This window comes from Mustelus asterias, chromosome 14 (assembly GCF_964213995.1).
Source record: "Mustelus asterias chromosome 14, sMusAst1.hap1.1, whole genome shotgun sequence".
NCBI lineage: Eukaryota > Metazoa > Chordata > Chondrichthyes > Carcharhiniformes > Triakidae > Mustelus > Mustelus asterias.
In genome coordinates, this window is record NC_135814.1 from 98,951,668 (window position 1) to 98,974,568 (window position 22,901).

General features: G+C 44.0%; 1 protein-coding gene across 2 annotated transcripts in view; it reads left to right on the forward strand.

The window, feature by feature from the left end:
- Nucleotides 1-1,066: 1,066 nt before the first annotated feature.
- usp40 (ubiquitin specific peptidase 40) overlaps nt 1,067-22,901 on the forward strand; it is a 134,774-nt gene continuing 112,939 nt past the window's right edge. Inside the window, exons 1-3 of one of the 2 annotated variants that reach the window (XM_078228938.1) lie at nt 1,067-1,343; nt 12,002-12,145; nt 14,518-14,860. In XM_078228938.1, coding sequence (XP_078085064.1) covers nt 14,656-14,860 — 205 coding nt within the window. In that variant the 5' untranslated portion in view covers nt 1,067-1,343; nt 12,002-12,145; nt 14,518-14,655. The remainder of the gene's footprint in view (nt 1,344-12,001; nt 12,146-14,517; nt 14,861-22,901) is intronic. The other variant, XM_078228937.1, reaches the window with a different exon arrangement.

Below are 22,901 nucleotides of genomic sequence, written 5' to 3' on the forward strand. Positions count from 1 at the left end.
ATCCTTTTACTCTTGACATATTTGTAGAAAGCCTTGGGATTCTCCTTAATCTTACCCGCCAAGGCCTTCTCATGACCCCTTCTCGCTCTCCTAATTTCCTTCTTAAGCTCCTTCCTACATCCCGTATACTCCTCTAACTCCTTAACACAGGATGTAGAGAAAGATCAACTTAATACTAGAAATGTCCATTCAAGAGTTTGATGGCAGCAGGGAAGAAGCTGTTCTTGAGTTGCTTGGTACATCTCTCAGACTTTTGTATCTTTTTCCCAACGGAAGAAGGTGTCTGGGGTGCGTGGGGTCCTTGATTATGCTGATTGCTTTTCCGAGGCAGCGGAAAGTGTAGACGGAGTCAATGGATGAGAGGCTGGTTTGTGTGATGGACTGGGCTATGTTCACAATGCTTTGTACTTTTTTGCAGTCTTGGTCAGAGCAGGAGCCATACCACACTATGATACATCCGGAAAGGATGCTTTCTATGGTGTGCCCGGAGGAAACCCACTCAGACACAGGGAGAAGATGCAAACACAGGCAGTGATCTGAGGGTGGAATCGAACCTGGGCCCCTGGCGCGGTGAGGCAGCAGTGCTAACCTCTGTCCCAGCATGCCAGCCATCACATCCAACAGTCACAATCTCACTCACTCCAGTACAAAATCTGGCCGGTCAAAACTTGGTTTGTGGATTAACATCTCATCCAAAAGATGGCACCTCTGACAGTACAGCACTCCCTCAGTATTGCAATGGGAATGTCATTGTCAGGCCAGATTTTGAACTGGAGTGAGTGAGATTTGAACCCATAACCTTCTGACTCTAGGGTCAATGCCCCATACGCTAACAAATTAAGTCTATACAGATACATATTTGGATGTTAAATCCAGGTGAGTGTTCAGGGTAAGAAGCTGAGTTGGGAACTTATTCCACAAGAGCTCCAGTCCTCCAAAGTTGTCCTTGTCCCCCAGCCGCTGGGCCTTCTGGGTATTGTAGTTCGGCGCGCGCACTCTGGCCATGCTCAGCGACAGGCCGGGGACTACAACTCCCGCCATGCCCCGCGGCCACGCAGGCGCACTCAGCACAGGGCTGTGCGGTAATGGCGGCGAGGAGGTTCCCAGGGAGATGCTGCTGTTGCCAGTTAAATCCATGTCAGCCACTCACTCTGCTTTCAAAACTCTCTTCCTCCTCGCTTCTAGACATAAAAACAAGCGTAGTAATTCAATCAGAATAATATTAGCCGCACCTCCGGGCTGAAGTCAGCATTCCTGGGCCCCAAGTTGGACCTTTTTTTCCTTTAAATTTGTTCTGGAAGCTCTGTGGATGCAAGTTACAGGTTGGTGCAGTTATAGGAATGGTAAGAGTTTGCTCTAAGAGTGACTGCATGCATATCTTTACTCTTACAATTTAAAGTTTACTTATTAGTGTCACAAGTAGGCTTACATTAACACTGCAATGAAGTTACTGTGAAAATCTCCTAGTCACCACACTCTGGTGTCTGTTCGGGTACACTGAGGGAGAATTTAGCATAGCCAACGCACCTAACCAGCACGTCTTTCAGACTGGGAGGAAACCGGAGCACCCGGAGGAAACCCACGCAGACATGGGGAGAATGTGCAAATTCCACACAGATAGTGACCTAAGCCGGGAATCGAACCCGGGTCCCTGGCGCTGCCCCCAGGTATTACCAGAGAGGTGCAGAAAAGAGCAAGAGCAATTTTCTGTCAGTCTGAATCTTCCCTGCATTTACAACTTGGTTAGCACTGCTGACTCACAGCGCCAGAGACCCAGGATCTACTTCGGCCTCGGGTCACTGTCTGTGTGGAGTTTGCACATTCTCCCTGTGTGACATGGGTTTTCACCAGGTGTTCTGGTTTCCTCCCACACTCCGGAGATGTGCGGGTTAGGTGGATTGGCCATGTTAAATTGCCCCTTTGTGCCAGAGGGACGAACGGTAAATTTGTGGGATTATGGGGATAGGACCTGGGTGGGATTGTTGGCTCGATGGGCCAAATGGCCTCCTTCTGCACTGTAGGGATCCTATGACTGAGCAGTTTAAATTTGCCATCCTGCTTTGATTCATCCCCTTTCTAAGTGATTACAAACTTTCCCTCCCCCATCACCCCCTAATCTCATGCTTTTTGATCATCAACACACTGTAGTCTCATACTTTGATTTATTATTGTCATATGTATTAGTGTACAGTGAAAAGTATTGTTTCTTATGTGCTATACAGACAAAGCATACTGTACATAGAGAAGGAGAGGGTGCAGAATGTATTAATGCAGTCACAGCTAGGGTGTAGAGAAAGATCAACTTAAAAGAAAGTAGGTTCATTCAAAAGTATGATGGCAGTAGGGAAAAAGCTGTTCTTGAGGCGGTTGGTACATGACTTCTGTATCTTTTTCCCGACGGAAGAAGGTGAAAGGGAGTATGTCCAGGGTGCATGGGATCCTTGATTTTGCTGACTGCTTTTCCAAGGCAGCGGGATGTGTCGATGGAGACAATGGAAGGGAGGCTGGTTTGCATGATGGACTGGGCTATGTTCATGACTCTTTGTAGTTTCTTGCAGTCTTGGACAGAGCAGGAGCAATACCAAACTGTGATATAACCAGAAAGGATGCTTTCTATCTGTAAAAGTAGGTGAGAGTTGTAGCGGACATGCCAAATTTCCTTAGTCTCCTGAGAAAGTATAAGCATTGGTGGGCTTTCTTAACTATAGAGTCAGCATGGGGGGACCAGGACAGCTTGTTGGTGATCTGGACACCTAAAAATTTGAAGCTCTCAACCAATTCCACTTCATCCCCGTTGATGTAGACAGGGCCATGTCTTCCACTATGCCTCCTGAAGTCGATGACTATCTCCTTTGATTTGATTTGATTTATTATTATCACATGTAATAGCATACAATGAAAAGTATTGTTTCTTGCCTGCTATACAGGCAAAGCATACCGTTCATAGAGAAGGAAATGCGAGGGTGCAGAATGTAGTGTTACAGTCATAGCTAGGGCGTAAAGAAAGATCAACTTAATGTGAGGTAGGCCCATTCAAAAGTCTGATGGCAGCAGGGAAGAAGCGGTTCTTGAGTCGGTTAGTATGTGACCTCAGACTTTTGTATCTTTTTCCCAACGGAAGAAGGTGGAAGAGAGAATGTCTGGGGTGCATGGGGTCCTTAATTATGCTGGCTGCTTTGCTGAGACAGTGGTTTGTTTTACTGACATTGAGGGAGAGATTATTGCTGTCGCAATAGTTCACCAGATTCCCTATCTCTTTCCTGTACTCTGTCGCATCAATGTTTGAGATCTGACCCACTATGGTGGTGTCATCAGCAAACTTGAAAATCAAATTGGAGGGGACTTTGGCCAAACAGTAGTAGGTGTATGAGGCGGATGGTAAGGGGCTGAGGACGCAGCCTTGCAAGGCACCAGTGTTGAGGATAATCGTGGATTATATGATCATCAATCTCATTCCTCAGACTTGCTGCCCAAACAAAAGCAAAATGCTGCGATACTGGAAATCTGAAATGAAAACAGAAAGTGTTGCAAATACACAGCAGGTCAGATAGCACCTGTGGAGAGGAGAAACAGTTAATGCTTCAGGTCAATGACCTGAGATAAGCTGGAAATGTGAAACCAAAACAGAAAATGCTGGAAAATCTCTGCAGGTCTCTCGGCATCTGCGGATAGAGAACAGAGCCAATGTGCAAACTGCGTGGAATTTGCACGTTCTCCCCGTGTCTGCGTGGGTTTCCTCCGAGTGCTCCAGTTTCCTCCCACAGTCTGAAAGACATACTGGTTAGGGTGCATTGACCCGAACAGGCACCGGAGTGTGGCGACTGGGGGAATTTCACACTAACTTCATTGCAGCATTAATGCAAACCTTACTTGTGACTAATAAACTTTAATGTTTTGGGTCTGGGTGACCCTTCATCAGAGCTGGAAGTTTATTGGGTTTTACACAAGTGAAAGGAACAAGGGGGGGAAGAAAAAGGTCTGTCGTTGGATGGAGGGCAGGAGAGATAAAATGATACACAGTTCCATGGCGCAAGGACAAAGAAAATGGTAATGGAACAAGTTAACAAACAAAAGATGTATCTAGAAATCTGATGAGGCTAAATCTGATGTTAGCTAAAATGTTAACTCTCCTCTGCACAGATGCTAGGGGACAGAGGGTATCACATGGAGGAGGCACTGAAGGAAATCCTTATTAGTCAGGAAATTGTATTGGGAAAATTGGTGGGATTAAAACCCAATAAGACCCGAGGGCCTGATGCTCTGCATCCCAGAGTACTCAAGGAAGTGGCCCTAGAAATAGTGCATCGTTGGTGATCACTTTCCAACATTCCATAGACTTTGGAAGGTAGCTAACATAACCCCACTTTTTAAAAAAAGGAGGGAGAGAGAAAATGGGGAATTACAGACCGGTTAGCCTGACATCGGTCGTGGGGAAATGCTGGAGTCAATTATTAAGGATGTAATAACTGAGCATTTGGAAAGCGGTGAGAGGATAGGTCCAAATCAGCATGGATTCACTAAAGGGAAATTATTATTGACAAATCTTCTGGAATTTTTTGAGGATGTGACCAGTAGAGTGGACAGGGGTGAGCCAGTGGATGTTGTGTATCTGGACTTTCAAAAGTCTTTTGACAAGGTCCCACACGAGATTAGTGAGCAAAATTAAAGTTCATGGTATTAGGGGTAATGTTGTGGATAGAGAACTGGTTGGCAGACAGGAAGCAAAGAGTGGGAATATACGGGCCCTTTTCAGAGGCAGTGACGAGTGGGGTACCGCAGGGTTCAGTGCTGGGACTCCAGCTGTTCACAATATACATTAATGATTTGGATGATGGAATTGAAAGCAATATTTCCAAATTTGCAGATGACACTAAGCTGGGTGGCAGTGTGTGCTGTGAGGAGGATGCTAAGAGGTTGCAGAGTGACTTGGACAGGCTGACTGAGTGGGCAAATGCTTGGCAAATGCAATATAATGTGGATAAATGTGAGGTTATCCACTTTGGTAGCAAAAACAGAAAGGAAGATTATTATTTGAATGGTGGCAGTGTAGGTAAAGGGGAAATGCAACGTTAGCTGGGTGTCATGGTAGAACAGTCGCTGAAGGTTGGCATGCAGGTCCAGCAGGTGGTGAGGAAAGCTAATGGCATGCTGGCCTTCATAGCAAGAGGATTTGAGTATAGGAGTAAGGATGTCTTGCTGCAGTTATACAGGGCCTTGGTGAGGCCACACCTTGAGTATTGTGTGCAGTTTTGGTCTCTTAATCTGAGGAAGGACATTCTTGCTATTGAGGGAGTCCAGCAAAGGTTTACCAGACTCCCGGAATGGCAGGACTGACATATGAAGAGAGACTGGATCGACTGGGCTTGTACTCACTGGAATTTAGGAGAATGAGAGGGGATCTCATAGAAACATTTAAAATCCCGATGGGACTGGGCAGGCTGGATGCGGGAAGAATGTTCCTGAGGTTGGGAAAGTGCAGAACTAGGGGAAATCTAAGAATAAGGGGGAAGCCATTTAGGACTGAGATGAGGAAGAACTTCTTCACTCAGAGAGCTGTGAACCTGTGGAATTCTCTATCACAGAAAGCTGTTGGGGCCGGTTCGTGAGATATGTTCAAGAGGGAGCTGGACGTGGCCCTTGTGGCTAAAGGGATCAAGGGGGAGAAAGTGGGAGTGGGATACTGAAAGTGCATGATCAGCCGTGATCATGTTGAATGGTAGAGCAGGCTGGAAGGGCCGAATGGCCTACACCTGCCCCTATTTTCTATGTTTCTATGCTACCTAACCTGACAGTATCCAGTATTTTCAGTTTTACGAGCGATTGACTGTACTGTTAAATGTGGATCCACATTTTTATAGTGGTCTTGGGGCAGTTGTGTGTCCCTGTGCTGGGATAGTGATTCACAGAGGTTTCAAATCTGATCAACTTGAATGAGACTTCGGGAAGGGAACATCGTGATTTAATGCAGAACAGTTGTATTGAAAATGCTTTTAATAGATATATTAAAGCTAGTTGTTTAAAACCAGTTGGTCATGAATCAGTTAGAGTTTTTGCTGGACTAATCCTTTGCGGTGACTGTAATCGAGGGAAGTGCGTTAAAAGTAAACAACTCCATTATCATTGTATCATGCGACTACCAGGATAGTAAAACATGAACTGGATAGATTTCTTTTGTCCAGCAATTGCTATGTTAGACAGGGTGATCTAAGTGATGTTTGATGCTCAATTCAGGGTCACAAAAGACACTTAAATTGTGATACATCAGGTTCGACCTGAGTGACAGACTTTCAGGCTATACGATATATTGGATTTTCAGAAATGCCGAAACTTTATTTTGGTCCAGCTGATAAGTTGGAAGAAATTCTGATTCAGCCCCAACCTTGACGTTGCAGAGTAGTCAAAATTTGTCATAATTAGTTTCTCAATGGTGCAAATATGAAAAGAAAAATCACATTGGGGATGTAGAGTTGGGCGCTGTCTGAATCTGATAGCAAACAATGCAAGATGCCTGCAAGGGGCACCATGTAGACTAAGAACAGGAAGATATAGGTGTCGGAAAAGAAGCTTTTGCAGTAGTCGCGCTGACTGGGCAGTTAGTGGTGGGCCAGCTAATCTGAATGACAAACTTATAATTCAGGTCAGAAACTCCAGAGGGTTTTATGAAGTCTGCCTGGATCATAAGTTTTGCAATTTGAATTTGGCTAGGGTAAACATGAGACGTTTCACTTCAGGTATGATTCAAATGACCCATTTGGGAGCTTTTATTAAACAAAGTTTATTTAAGAATACAGTTAACATATAGAAAGAAAATTAGCAATAACTTTTACCAAATTACAACCATGATATTGTATAATCCTTGACAAATATATGAAATGTTCCAACCAGACAAACCTCCTTAAACAAAAACCGTTGCCATAGGTTTAGCACAGAAAATACAAATGCTCACGTGATGCTGGAACTTAGTCCCTTGGTTGGAAGGTGCAATTCTCGTGATATATGCAAAGACAAGCTTGAAGTCAGAACAGCTTCCCAAAAAAACCAGAGAGAGAGGCTTTGGTTACCAGCTAGCAAATTACCACCAGCCGAATTTTCACTCCAGGAAGGCGAGAATACCTAGTTCCAGCGAGCTAGCAGACTTTTCAATCCCATGAAGGGAGAGAAGAGAAAACCTGCCTCCCACTTGACAACCAGGGCAGCTTCTGACTCTAAAAACCAAAACTGAAAGTGAATCCTTGGATTCTTCTGGGGAGGAACCACCTGACTTTGACTTGTCAATCCATCTCCCTCACAATGCAGAGTCATAAAAGATTCCAGGAAGTATCCGAGGCCCGGAGTAAAAATAAACAAAGCCCCTTTGAAGCAGCAATAAAAAGGCATTTAAGCAGGCAGCCGGTGCCACAATGAAACCAAAAGGCCTGCTTACAAACCTCAGAGAACACGATTTTAAAAAAAAACATTCTTAAAATGGAAAGCTGGCGGTCAAACCTGATGACATGATGGAGAAGTCAAAGAGGACAAAAGTAACACAGCATGGTGGCAGTTACCAAATAATCTGTACCAATTTGATAGCATTGCTTCTGTTATGTGGGATTTGTACAACGGGGCTGATTGGATAAGTGACCATGGAGTAGAGTATTGATAGGCGGAGGGAGCTGTGTGTATAGGTACACAGGTCACTGAAAGTGGTAACGCAGGTGGAGAAGGTAGTCAAGAAGGCATACGGCATGCCTGCCTTCATCGGCTGGGGCATTGAGTTTAAAAATTGGCAAATCATGTTGCAGCTTTTACAGAACCTTAGTTCGGCTACACTTGGAATATAGTGTTCAATTCTGGTCGCCACACTACCAGAAGGATGTGGAGGCTTTGGAGAGGATACAGAAAAGATTTACCAGGATGTTGCCTGATATGGAGGGCACTAGCTATGAGGAGAGGTTGGAGAAACTTGGTTTGTTCTCACTGGAGCGACGGAGATTGAGGGGCGACTTGATAGAAGTCTACAAGTTTGAGGGGCATGGACAGCATGGATAGTCAGGAGCTTTTTCCCAGTGTGGAAGAGTCCATTACCAGGGGGCATAGGTTTAAGGTGCGAGAGGCAAGGTTTAAAGGAGATGTACGAGGCAAGTTTTTTACAGAGGGTGGTGGGTGTGTGGAACTTGCTGCTCGAGGAGGTAGCGGAAGCAGATATGATTGTGTCTTTTGAGGGACGTCTTGACAAATACATGAAGAGGATGGGATTAGAGGTGTGGTCCCCAGAAGGGTAGGGGGTTTTAGTTCAGTCAGGCAGCATGGTCGGTGCAGGCTTGGAGGGCCGAAGGGCCTGTTCCTGTGCTGTAATTTTCTTTGTGGGTGGGATCATTTGAGGGAGCGATGTCAGCTACCTTTCCGTTATTCTTCAAAATTGCTGACAAAGTTAAACATGCATTGGTTTAGAGATTGTGCTGCCATGATGGGATATAATGCGATTGTGGTATTAACAGTGCATAGAGGATCCACAGGAGGTCTTGTGGCACAGTGATATCATCCCTGCCTCTGGACTAGAAGTTCCAGGTTCAAGTCCCAAGCCAGGACTTGTTGGCCATGGAAAGAGCATTCATAACACGGTTTGCAGTTCAGCAGGCTGATAATCAGCTCAGGAATCCTTCTATTGCTTCCCTACTTTTCCTCAAAGAGAAAAAAGTGTGTGACAGAAACTTAAAAAAAAATAGAGGAGCCAAGCTTGAATAGAACTTGGAGGAAGCTGATGGAGAAATTATGGTGATGTAAGATTGAGGGGGTTGGTGCTGGACATGGAATTGTCAAAACTTGCCCTGAAGGTGTTATGTGTTTTAAAGAATTAGCGTTGTGAAAATATTTAGTTCAGGTAAATGCGTGTTAATTTGTTCTGATGGGAGGGAGGAATGGAAAATTTGATGGTCCGTTGACCTTGAGTGGGAATTTCTGGTCTCGGGGCAGATGCAATCAGCAAATCCTGCCCTTTTGTTTCTTCCTCCAGATGTTGTCTGACCTGATGAGCATTTCCAGCATTTTCTGCTTTTATTTCAGGTTTTCTGCATCTGCAGTATTCTGCTTCTGCACATTTGTTCCTTTGCATTGGATCTTATTATTTTCGGTCGTCCCAAGTGCTCAGTGTTGGGTTCAACTCAGAAGTGTGCGTTTTTTGTTAAAGTACTGAAACTGAGATCTCCACTCTGCAGGGTAGTTTTAATAATGACAAACATAAACAATGTAGGTCCTAGCCTTTTCTCCTTCCTGCTGTGTTCTGTTCCTCCTCTGAAATGCTGGCTCCTTACACACTTGGAGCCTAGAGTGCTTTCAGTTCTGGTTTCTCTTTTTCTTCCCAGCTTTTGTAGCAGCGACCGAACACAGCGCTACTGTGAGGTAATAACTCAGGATCCAGAATGACTTCAACAGAAAGGACATCTATTTTGAGTGGCAGTGCTTCTTGGCTTTGACTGCATCTTCTGCCCCAGCACCTACTGCCTCTGAGCCTGAGCTCTCCACAAATCTCAAACTCATACATGCTTCTTTATACCCATGATGTGACAGTGGCAATTTTGTGGCTATCAAGAGGGTCTTGGTGGGAGAGGGGGGGGGGGTGAGGAAAAATAAACAGATAAACTAAGTATGGAGGCACCAGGTTAGTGCTGTACAGAGGTGGGCGCAGTAAGAAGTCTCACACCACGTTAAAGTCCAACAGGTTTATTTGGTATCATGAGCTTTTGGAGCACTGCTCCTTCATCAGGTGAGTGGGGAGCAGCGCTCCGAAAGCTCATAATAGCAAATAAACCTGTTCGACTTTAACCTGGTGTTGTGAGACTTCTTATTGTGGCTACCTCAATCCAATGCCGGCATCTCCACACCTTGGCTGTACAAAGGTAACTAGAGGAAATAAATAACTTGCATTTTATATAGCACCATGGCCTCAAAGCACTCTACAAAGAATAATCAAGACGTGGATGGATGGGACCATGCGAAATTAAAGTTTATTTATTAGTGTCACAAGCAGGCTTATGTTAACACTGCAATGAAGTTGCTGTGAAAATCCCCTAGTCGCCACACTCTGGCGCCTTTTCGGGTACACTGAGGGAGAATTTAGCATGGCCAGTGCACCCTAACCAACACGCCTTTTGCACTGTAGAAGGAAACCTGAAGGAGATTAGGTAAAGGTGTCTGAGGGCAAAATTGAGCTGCTTAGTTTGTGATAGGATTTTTAAATGAGGGTGGGTGGGTAGAGGGATTTCAGGAGGAAGTCGGGCTGAGCTTAGCTGATGATGGGATGTATGAGGAGCAGCGAATGAATAGAGGTTGAAGTCAAAGAACCAAAGGGTATGGGAAGGGATGTATGGCTGGAGGAGATGGCAGAAGTACGGTGATGCAAAACTTTGAAGCCAAGGGTGAGCTTTTTAACTTGGCGACATTGAGCCAGTGTAGTTTTGAGAAAATGGCGTCTCTCTCTCTGCCTGTGGTAACTGACCAATGGTCCAATGGAATTTAGTGCAGGGCAATATGCCAATGGCAGTAGTTCAGGCAAGCTGAAGTTTTTGCAGTGTAGATATGGGAAGTCAGCAAGGAGATTGTTCAGTTAATGGTTTTGGCTGCAGCAGAGGTATGAATAAGAGTTTCAGCACTAAGTGGACAGAGATAGGGGTGGAAATGGACAGTGTTGCAGAGGTGGATGTAAATGGATTCGGTGATTAAACTCACATCTGGGTTAACATAGTAATGCAATTATGCATTGTTGTACTTAGCCTAAACAAGTAGCCAAGGGAGTGTGAGAAACGAGTATCGCTCATTGTGGGTGCTGAAAATGATGGCTTCTGTCTTCCTAATGTTCAGCTGAAGAATTTAGGTTGGACAACTTGACCACATGAAGTTGAGGAGTTTGGGATAATTTACACGCAGAACGTCATGTGATGTAGCCTTCAGGCAGCAAGAGGGATTCAAAGATTAATGTCTTGTGTATATCCAGAGTTGATGGTGTACTGGAGGAAGTGGATCGCACTGCTAGGGATGGATTGGTTTTGTGCAGATTGATACAAATGGAATACGTAAGAGAACTCCTGTGGAGCTGGAGATTCAGTGAAGGAGATCGCCATGCTTGACGTCAACGACTGCAGAGAAGAGGGCATGGTGGCATAGTGGTTAGCACTGTTGCCTCACAGCACCAGGGACCCAGGTTCAATTCTGGCCTTGGGTCACTGTCTGTGTGGAGTTTGCATGTTCGCCCCGTGTCTGCATGAGTTTCCTCCGAGTGCTCCAGTTTCCTCCCACACTCCAAAGATGTGAGGGTTAGGTTGATTGACCATGCTAAATTGACCCTAGTGTCAGGGGGATTAGCAAGGTAAATATGTGGGATTATGGGAATAGGGCCTGAGTGGGGTTGTGGTCAGTGCAGACTCGATGGGTCAAATGGCCTCCTTCTGCACTGTAAGGATTCTACGAGAAGGTGGGAAAACATGATCCAATTGGCAGGGGTTGATGGTCCAGGATCATTTCAGTGCCATGAGATGGATGGAAGTCAAACCGGGAAGTGTGGAAGAAGGCATACTGTAAGACCTTAGACAAGACACAGGGATTAGTTACGGGAGAATAGAGCAGGAATGGATTAAGAGGGGAATTTTGAGTGATAATGGAGGTCTTGATGGAAGAAATGGTGCCAAAGCAAAGGGAATTATTGGCAATGTTAGTTGCCAGGGGAGTTAGAAGGGATTGGAAAATAAAGAACAGTGGAGTAAAAATTGTAGGAGGGGCAATATCTGTGCTCAACGCTGCTAGTTTATATACTTTGGTTCTTGCCAGTTTGGGATTATAATGCAATCTTCAGCCCCAGGCCTTGCTTTTTTAGCTGCACTCCTACTCAGTTCACCACTTATATACAAAATAGTGGGTGCACAACGTTCCTGTAATTAATAGTTTATTATTCTGTGAAATTTAAAGTATAGTTTCACAGAACTTCAATATATCCCTGTAAAGATCATGTTGCATTTGTCTCTGCTTTCAGTTTACTGTACAAAACAAACAGCACGTATGGGTGTGGAGGTGACTGTTTAAAGTTTGATTCAAGGAGTCCAGAAATATTAGCATTTCAGCAAATTTTCCTTTCCTAAATCGCTATCGACCAATATTTGATCTCGTTATCGATGAGGTAAAGTACCTTTTTATTCATCTGCATTATTAAACAATCTTTCAATATAATAAATCATCCATGTGATATAATGACTGCTGTTTTACTAAGTGACAATTAATTATTTAGTTACTAGCAAGTAAAGCCTTGTTTTATTGCTATGATGTCTGCACTTATGAGCAAGCATATAAGCACCATTAAGTTCAGGGTGTTCTGAATGTGGTCTGTCTCTCTACCAGTCGTTCTCAAACCTTGCCGCCTCAACCTTGTCTCCTTTTGGAGCTCTTATATACTGGAAAAGTAGCTGGAGATTATAAAGCAAACCAATTTAGTGTCATAAAGTAACTCAGCCATCTGTTAAATCTGTATAATAGCAAACAAAGGAGGTACTTCAGAGCTGCAGTATAATATTGTGGTGAAGTGTGAACTGTAACAGTTTTATTACTGTTGCTCCTGGTGTCCTGAACCTTTCTATTAGGTTGTATTACAGTAGGAATATGAATGAGTGCATTAAGATGATCACCAATTCTTGATTGCAGTCATAATTGGCCACAAAGCTTTATACAGACAAGTCGTGATACCTGCACTGAGTTGCAACAATGGGGTGGCACGATGGCACAGTGGTTAGCACAGCCTTAGGGACTCGGGTTCAATTCTAGCCTTAGGTGATTGTCTGTGCGGAGTTTGCACGTTCTCCCCATGTCTGCGTGGGTTTCCTCTAGTTTCCTCATACTCTCCAAAGAGGTGCAGGTTAGGTGGATTGACCATGAAAAAAAATTGCTCCTTAGTGTCAGGGGGTGTTAGCAAGGTAAATACCTGGGGTTAGGGCCTGGGTGGGATTGTTGTCGGTGCAAGCTCTGTACTGTAGGGATTCTGTGAATGACTGCAACTTTACCAAATGTTCATGTGCAAGCAAGGCCAGTATATCTTTCAATGTAATCTGCACTTAGGAGCGCATATGTTCAGAAGTGCCCTGTGAAAGTGGGTCTGTCCAAACCCCAGTAAGCCTCACCACACAGCAATGCGATATTTGAGTTTTGAGGAGGGCTCTGTTTCTAAAACATAACTTGTCTGCTGTCTTTGCAAATGCTGCCTGACCTGCTGAGAGTTACCAGCCATTTCTATTTTTTGTTTTACAATACGGTGCTTATAGCTATTGTTTTCCTACTTCATACTATTTTGCAAAACTATTATGAACTGAGCAACTTCACTTACCCAGTGTTTCATCCTTGGTGACTTAGTGCTCTGGCCATCAAAATTGTTCTTTTCTCCCAGTTGCAATATATAATTTTAAATTGTTGGCTCTGAGCAACTCAGCAACATAAAGCGGGGATCAAATATGATAGCTCATTAACTCTAACTCAAAACTATCAACTGGAAATTGCTGATGTCTGTTTTGTGTCTGGTGGTTAACCATAACATAGAAGCAGAAATAAGGAAAAGCTGCCTCTAGCGCAGAAAAGTCAGTCAGTAACCAGAGGACACAAATTTAAGGTGATCATCAAAAGCGAAAATATAAAGGAACATTTTACCACAAAGCAAGTTAAGAACATAAGAAATAGGAGCAGGAGTAGGCCATCTAGCCCCTCGAGCCTGCCCCGCCATTCAATAAGATCATGGCTGATCTGAAGTGGATCAGTTCCACTTACCCGCCTGATCCCTATAACCCCTAATTCCCTTACCGATCAGGAATCCATCTATCCGTGATTTAAACATATTCAACGACGTAGCCTCCACCACTTCAGTGGGCAGAGAATTCCAGAGATTCACCACCCTCTGAGAGAAGAAGTTCCTCCTCAACTCTGTCCTAAGCTGACCCCCCTTTATTTTGAGGCTGTGTCCTCTAGTTCTAGTTTCCTTTCTAAGTGGAAAGAATCTCTCCATCTCTACCCTATCCAACCCCTTCATTATCTTATAGGTCTCTATAAGATCCCCCCTCAGCCTTCTAAATTCCAACGAGTACAAACCCAATCTGCTCAGTCTCTCCTCATAATCAACACCCCATATCTCTGGTATCAACCTGGTGAACCTTCTCTGCACTCCCTCCAAGGCCAATATATCCTTCCGCAAATAAGGGGACCAATACTGCACACAGTATTCGAGCTGCGGCCTCACCAATGCCCTGTACAGATGCAGCAAGACATTTCTGCTTTTATATTCTATCCCCCTTGTGATCATGCAATGTTTAAAAGGGTGGTACAATCAGATTCAATGTTAACTTTCATAAAGGACTGTGATAAATACTTGAAAAAGAAATTGCAAGTCTGTTGAGAAAGAGTTGGAGAGCAGGACAAGTTAACTCTACAAAGAGCAGGGTAATTGACCTAATGGCCTCATTCTGTGCTATATCATTCTTTGATTCTATTTCTTACAGTTTTTTTTCTTTGTTTCAGGGGACGTACAGCAGCTATCTACAAATCAGAACAGCCAATGCTGCTCAGAATGAGATAGCAGTAAACTTCAAAACTCCAGATTCGATTTCTTTGGCTAAAGTGACCGAATGAGAGGTTGCGTGCCTCGAACCCTGCAGGATGTTTGGGGACATGTTTGAAGAAGAGGAAGACGCTGGCTTTGTGTCTGAGAACAAAACAGTGAATGGGCGGAAATCCAGGAAAAAGGACACTGACCCCCCACCGCACCGGGCAGCCAGTAACCTCAGTGGAATCAAAAACCAGGGAGGCACCTGCTACCTCAACTCGCTGCTTCAGACCTTACTGTACACACCTGAATTCCGAGGTAAATTATTTGAAGATGGAATAGGAATAAATTGAAGGGAGGATCAAAATCTCTAGTTAGTCAATGAGGAAGAAAGTTTTTATTTTGATTTGATTTACTATTGTCACATGTATTGGGATAAAGTGCAAAGTATTGTTCCTTGCACTATACAGTCAAAACGTACCATTCACAGAGTACATAAGGGAGAAGGAAAGGAGAGGATACAGAATATAGTGTAACAGTCATAGCTAGGGTGTAGAGAAAGATCAGCTTAATATATGGCAGGTCCATTCAGAAGTCTGATGGCAGCAGGGAAGAAGCTGTTCTTGAGCTGATTGGTATGTGACCTCAGATTTTTGTATCTTTTTCACGACGGAAGAAGGTGGAAGAGAGTATGCCTGGGGTGGGTGGGGTCTTTGCCGAGAAGTGTAGACAGAGTCAATGGATGGGAGGCTGGTTTGTGTGATGGATTGGGCTACATTCACGACCCTTTGTAGTTTCTTGTGGTCTTGGACAGAGCCGGACCCATACCAAGCGGTGATGCATCTGGAAAGAATGCTTTCTATGGTGCATCTGTAAAAATTGGTGAGAGTCATAGTGGACATACCAAATTTCCTTAGCCTCCTGAGAAAGTGGAGTTGAAGGTGCACTTTCCTAACTATAGCGTCGGCATGGAGGTTCCAGGACAGTTTGTTGGTGATCTGGAAACTTGAAGCTCTCGACCATTTTGACTTCATCACCGTTGATGTAGACAGGTGCATGTCTACAGGGGAGTTAATAGTGGGAAATGAGGATATGGCTGAGTCTTTAAATAAGTTTTTTGTGTCGGTCTTCACGGTGGAGGACACAAATAGTTTGCCAAATATTAACGATAGAGGGTTGGCAGCAGGAGAAATACTTAATACAATTAATGTTACCAGAGAGGCAGTGCTGGGTAGACTAATGGGACTGAAGGTGGATAAGTCCCCGGGTCCGGATGGAATGCATCCCAGGGTATTGAAAGAAATGTCAGAGGTAATAGTGGATGCGTTAGTGATTATTTATCAAAACTCGTTGCATTCTGGGGTAGTGCCGGTTGATTGGAAAACGGCTAATGTTACGCCGCTGTTTAAAAAAGGAAGGAGACAAAAGGCGGGTAACTATAGGCCGGTCAGCTTAACGTCTGTAGTAGGGAAAATGCTGGAATCCATTATTAAAGAGGAGATAGCAGGGCATCTGGATAGAAATGGTTCGATCAATCAGACGCAGCATGGATTCATGAGGGGAAAGTCGTGCTTGACGAACATGTTGGATTTTTATGAAGATGTGACTAGGGCGGTTGATGGAGGAGAACCGGTGGATGCGGTGTTTTTGGATTTCCAAAAGGCGTTTGATAAGGTGCCCCATAAAAGGCTACTGAAGAAGATTAGGGCACACGGAGTTGGGGGTAGTGTGTTAAAGTGGATTGGGGACTGGCTATCCGACAGGAAGCAAAGAGTCGGAATAAATGGGTGTTTTTCCGGTTGGAGGAAGGTAACTAGTGGCGTGCCGCAGGGATCGGTACTCGGGCCGCAACTATTTACCATTTATATAGATGATCTGGAGGAGGGGACGGAGTGTAGGGTAACGAAGTTTACAGACGACACAAAGATAAGTGGAAAAGTGAATCGTGTGGAGGACAGAGAAGATCTGCAGAGAGATTTGGACAGGCTGAGTGAGTGGGCGAGGATATGGCAAATGGAGTATAACGTTGAGAAATGCGAGGTTATACACTTTGGAGGAAATAATAACAAATGGGATTACTATCTCAATGGAAACAAATTAAAACATGCTACCGTGCAAAGGGACCTGGGGGTCCTTGTGCATGAGACGCAAAAGCCCAGTCTGCAGGTACAACAGGTGATCAAGAAGGCAAATGGGATGTTGGCCTATATTGCGAAGGGGATAGAATATAAAAGCAGGGATGTCTTGATGCACCTGTACAGGGCATTGGTGAGGCCGCAGCTGGAATACTGTGTGCAGTATTGGTCCCCTTATATGAGGAAGGATATATTGGCATTGGAGGGAGTGCAGAGAAGGTTCACCAGGTTGATACCGGAGATGAGGGGTTTGGATTATGAGGAGAGGCTGAGGAGATTGGGTTTGTACTCGTTGGAGTTTAGAAGGATGAGGGGGGATCTTATGGAGACTTATAAGATAATGCGGGGGCTGGATAGGGTGGAGGCGGAGAGATTCTTTCCACTTAGTAAGGAAGTTAAAACTAGAGGACACAGCCTCAAAGTAAAGGGGGGTCGGTTTAGGACAGAGTTGAGGAGGAACTTCTTCTCCCAGAGGGTGGTGAATCTCTGGAATTCTCTGCCCACTGAGGTGGTGGAGGCTACCTCGCTGAATATGTTTAAAGCGCGGATGGATGGATTCCTGATCGGTAAGGGAATTAAGGGTTATGGGGATCAGGCGGGTAAGTGGTACTGATCCACGTCAGATCAGCCATGATCTTATTGAATGGCGGGGCAGGCTCGAGGGGCTAGATGGCCTACTCCTGCTCCTATTTCTTATGTTCTTATGTTCTTATGTCCTCCACTATGCTTCCTGTAGTCGATGACTATCTCCTTTGTTTACTGGAAGTGCAGCAGTCATTTCACTGTTCCCTGTTGTCTTTGTGTTTCAACAATGGATGTTGATGTGGCTTTAGTTAAAGCAAAAAAAAGCACAGGTATTACAGTAGTGCAACCTTTCATCAGGAATCGATCTAGACTGATGGTAAGAAAGCCTGTTCTGTCGAACATCCAGAATTGGGGATGAGTAGAAATACAAATCAATACTTGGAAGATCTAAGCCAGTGCTGTATATTACATTTCCTAGTCATGGGACGCAGATCCATCTCCCTGGCCACTGAGGCTGAACCAGACTATACACAACATTAGAGTTCTACCCTATTTGAATTTGCCTTCCAATCCATCACCAACACCGCCTACTTCCACTTCTAACATCGCCCACCCTCTGCCTCAGATCATCTGCTGCTGAAACCTTTATCCACTGCTTTGTTACATTTAGTTTTCATTATTCCAATCCTCTCCTGGCTGGTTTCCCACTTTGCAAAATGTAAACTTGAACTCATCCAAAACTTTACTGCCTGTATCCCAGCTTGCATCAAATCCCATTCACCCATCTGCTAACTGACCCATATGGCTCCTGGTCCACTAGTGCCTTGATTCTCATTTTTGCTTTCACATGCCTTCATGGCTTTTCTCCCCCTCAACTTTTGTAGTCTCCTACAGCCCTGCAAGATCTCTGTGCTCCTCTAATTCTGGCCCCTTGCGCATTCCTAGTTTTAATTGTTTCACCATTGGCGGCCGTGCCTTTAGCTGCCTAGTCTTTAAGGTCTGGGATTCTGTCCCTAAGCCCCTCCTCATCAATATCTCTCCTTGTTAAGCCCCTCCTTGAAGCTATCTTCTATAAAGCTTCTGGTCTTAATATTTCCTTTTGTAGCTTCATGTTAATTTTGCTTGAGAGTGTTCCTGCTTAGCTTTAGTTTATTTATTAGTGACACAAGTAAGCTTACGGTACCACTGCAGTGAAGTTACTGTGAAAATCCCCTAGTCGCCACACTCCGGCGCCTGCTTGAGTACACTGAGGGAGAATTTAGCATGGCCAATCCACCTAATCAACACGTCTTTCGTACTGTGGGAGGAAACTGGAGCACCTGGACGAAACCCACGCAGACACGGGGAGAACGTGCAGACTCTGCACAGACAGTGACCCAAGCCGGGAATCGAACCTGGGTCTCTGGCGCTATGAGGCAGCAGTGCTAACCACTGTGCCACCCCTTGAGTAGATCTACTGTGTTAAAGATGCTATATAAATGCATGTTGCCGTTATTCATGAAATGAGTCCTACATGGAATGAATGTAACTGTTCCTGACTGGTACAAAGAAGCCTTATTTGGTGCTTTTAATTTCACATCTAATCAGTCTTGTTCCAAGAGACCTCAGACATTTGGTGAAGAAAGTGGAAACAAGTGATAATGTTCCAATTTTGTAATGTTTGATTTAAGATGTGCTGCTGGGGATGATTGAGGGAGATTTACTCTGCATATATTCATGTTCCATTTAATCCAGGAATATTTAATTGCAGGTGAGAAAACTGTTTCATCCACCTGCCAAAATCTCTCTTTCCAACAGTGATAGCTGGCACCGTAAAGAGTACAAAAAGATACAGAAGATACAAATTAAGTTTATACTAATGAAGATTGTTGATAGAGTTGTAGCTTGATGGGTATTCATAATGACACCAGCAAAGCCTGATGGCTGAAAGAGCTAACTCTGTATCGGGCTAAGGACTGTGGGAGCAGCAAAGAGCAGGATATGCAGCCATGAACAAGTGTGGAAATTGATTTGACAATGGCTATTGCTTGCCTTGAATAGAGAGTGACTGAACGCAGGCCCGTGTGTGTCATGCTCCTGAAAGAATTACGACCCCTGATAGAGGCACAACTCTTCAGCATTCATGACCAAAAAGACAGTGATTGATTCGTGTCTGTTCCGTGAGTGTGTGACTGGAAGTATGGTCAGTGCCAGCAATATCTGTGTCAGAAGGAGAGATTCGGAGACACCATCAGCAGTAACCCAGGATCAGCAGTAACCCAGGATCAGCAGTAACCCAGGATCAGCAGTAACCCAGGATCAGCAGTAACCCAGGATCAGCAGTAACCCAGGATCAGCAGTAACCCAGGATCAGCAGTAACCCAGGATCAGCAGTAACCCAGGATCAACACTGCAGAAGAAGCATCAAGACCCCAAGCCTGGGTAATATCTCTTGAGACCAAGTTGTGAGTTTAGATATTTGGTGAAGTTTTGATACCTTTTGAATATTTTGTGTATAACGAAGTAAGTCTGAGGTTAGTAACTTGCTGTATAATGAAGTAAAGACAAGTTAATTACTTTGATGCCTGGTGTACTAAAGTTTGTGGAGTATGATTTGACACTTTTGTGGTAGAAGTGGTAGTGAACAACTAATTGCAATGAGGGGATAGCAAAAATGAAAAGACAGATGCTTCTCACAGCAATGAAAAAGACAGTGTGGAGAGATAAATATGATTCAAGGAGACCAACACGTTACTTTTACCACGAGGCAGGGCATGTGAAGACAAACTGTTGGAAGTTAAAAGCTAAAGAGGTAGCTTTTCTGAGAGTATAGAACATAGAAAAACTACAGCACAAAACAGGCCCTTCGGCCCCACAAGTTGTGCCGAACATATCCCTACCTTTTAGGCCTACCTATAACCCTCCATCCTATTAAGTCCCATGTACTCATCCAGGAGTCTCTTAAAAGACCCTATTGAGTTTGCCTCCACCACCACTGACGGCAGCCGATTCCACGCGCCCACCACCCTCTGTGTGAAAAACTTCCCCCTAACATCTCCCCTGTACCTACCCCCCAGCACCTTAAACCTGTGTCCTCTCGTAGCAGCCATTTCCACCCTGGGAAAAAGCCTCAGAGTCCACCCGATCTATGCCTCTCAACATCTTATATACCTCTATTAAGTCTCCTCTCATCCTATGTCTCTCCAAGGAGAAAAGACCGAGCTTCCTCAGCCTATCCTCATAAGGCATGCCACTTAATCCAGGCAACATCCTTGTAAATCTCCTCTGCACTAACGTTTCAGCAGAAAATGCTATACCAGTGGGTGAAGCTTGTGACAAACCAATACCATCTAATGTATGCAATATGGTGTAAATCAGAATGTAAAAGATTATGGGAGTTTTGCATTTGAGGATGAGGCAACTCTGTTTTTGTAAGATAACGGAGCCAAAATGACCATTCTTAACGATAATGTTAGCAAAAGACATGACTTTCTCTCGGGAGAGTCAGTTGATACAGGGTATTGTCTACTGTTCCATTGTGTGGAATGAACTTGAGCTGTGCTATAGTCAGTGGGTCCGTTATTGTTGGAATAGTGTTGAAGTTTCTATTAATAATGTCAATCTAATACTAGGAAATTACTGAGGGGGAGATGAAATGCTGCCACCTCTGGGGATGGTGGACAAATCCATTGAATCTGACAATATATTGAAGAGATCAGGAAATATTTGTAATCCTGCTGCAGAAAATATGGCTTTGATTTAAGATGTGACCAGAAGAATCAAAGCTCAGGCTTATGAGAGAAAAGAAACAGTGAAGCCTCTGATTGACAGCAGAGTTGAAACCAACTAAAAATGAATTGGATCTGTCTCAATTAAAACTGCCTACAGACCCCAAGCCACCGGTGTCGAAACAGAATACAGCAGCAGAATTCCAGGCTAATGGATAACAAGAGACAATCCTTTAAGCCAAAATGACTTGGCTCTAACTGATGCTGTTAATGTGGAACGATGAGGGCGGATTCAAGTCCTAGAGCAGAAAATAACACCGATGTGGCTCAGGCTCTGAAGGAATTGGGCAAAGCTCGTGCTGAGTGGGAAGACATAAAACAGAATGTGCAAGAGCTAATTAAAAAAAGAATATCAGGATTTTTAACCATGCTACAATTATGGGATTTATAAGATTATTATGCTTTGGAACTGTGTCTTTAGGGTAAGATTGAAGGGTTCATGTGACGTGCTCTGAAATCTGCTTGACAATGGGCCTCAGGAAGTTAAAGACCAAAGGGAGGTCTAGATAGTGTTACTGGGGTAATGATATATGGTGGAGATGATGTCAGCAGCCTGAGTTCACAATGGGTAAGATCCCAAAGTCCCAGAAAGGTGTTGAAAGCTTTGGGTTGTGCTATTAATTGTCCATTTACTTCTAAGATGGAAGAGAGTTGACATCAAGAATAGCTAATTAGCATTTCTATCCAGTTACAAGACTCATATGATTCAAGTTTCCATTGGGAAGAACGCATGTCCCACAGCCATTTATGGATTCCAGGAGATTTGTCTGGCATGACCAGAGGAGACAAATCATCAGGACAGGCTTTATTGCTGGGTTAGGAAACTCTGTGAGCATTAAGGGAAAACGCCTGAAGGCAGTCACTTGAAGTTACTACTCAATGAAACAAGAAAATGTGAATACATTAGAAGTTGGGAGCAACTGTAGCCTGTTTGCTATAAGGATTGTAATTCTCTGGCGTGTGTGATAAATATAAAATTAGTTTAAAGTGCAAGTTATCTACAAAAATAAAATGGGATTTAGTCAATGTTTTTCATTTTAATAATTTGTTAACAGTAAAAGTTTTAAAACATGAAATCTTGTCTTGTAATCGTTTATCGGTCTCTACAAAGATCATAGCAATCGGAACATCGATGTAACCTCAATAATGTTCTTAAAGCAACAAAAGAGAACTGTAATCCTGCATTTAAACAGGAGAACGACGATCTGGATGGTTGGCTACCTGGGATTTTCTTTAAAATAGGTGTACTGTTGCTGGGTCAAAATTCTGGAACTCCCTCCCTAACAGTACGGTGAGGGTACGTACACTTCCAGGACTGCAGCGGTTCAAGAAGGCAGCTCACCACCATCTTCTGAAGGGCAACTAATGTGGGCAATAAATGCTGACCTAGCCAGCGATGCCCACATCCCGTAAATGAAAGAACCCATAGCTCTGAAAGAGATGGGTGATCCAAAGACTGAGTTCAAAAGGACAGCACCCTGATGACAACATAAAATTTGGATTAAAGAACCAAAGGAAATACTGTATCCAGAGGATAAAAAGCATTAAGACTGAGAATTTCTTCTGCTCTACAGTTTATATCTGCTAGTATTCAAAAGCCAGAGCGACTATCAGAAGTCAGCAAAGTTGACAATGTTCTTGACAAAGTTAACCAAACCAGATCTAACCAAATTCAGGCTAACTAGCCTATTGTTTCCTGTTTTCTGCCTCCCTCCCTTCTTGAATCGAGGGGTTATATTTGCTACTTTCTGCTCTGATGGAACCTTTCCAGACTTTAGGGAATTTTGAAAAATTTACATCTTCTACCTCATTGGCCACTTTAGAGACCTGAGGGTGAAGTCCATCTGGACCCGGAGACTTGACAGCCCACAGTTCCATCAGTTTGCTCATTACTGCTTCCCTAATGAATGTAATTTCACCAACTTCCTCTCT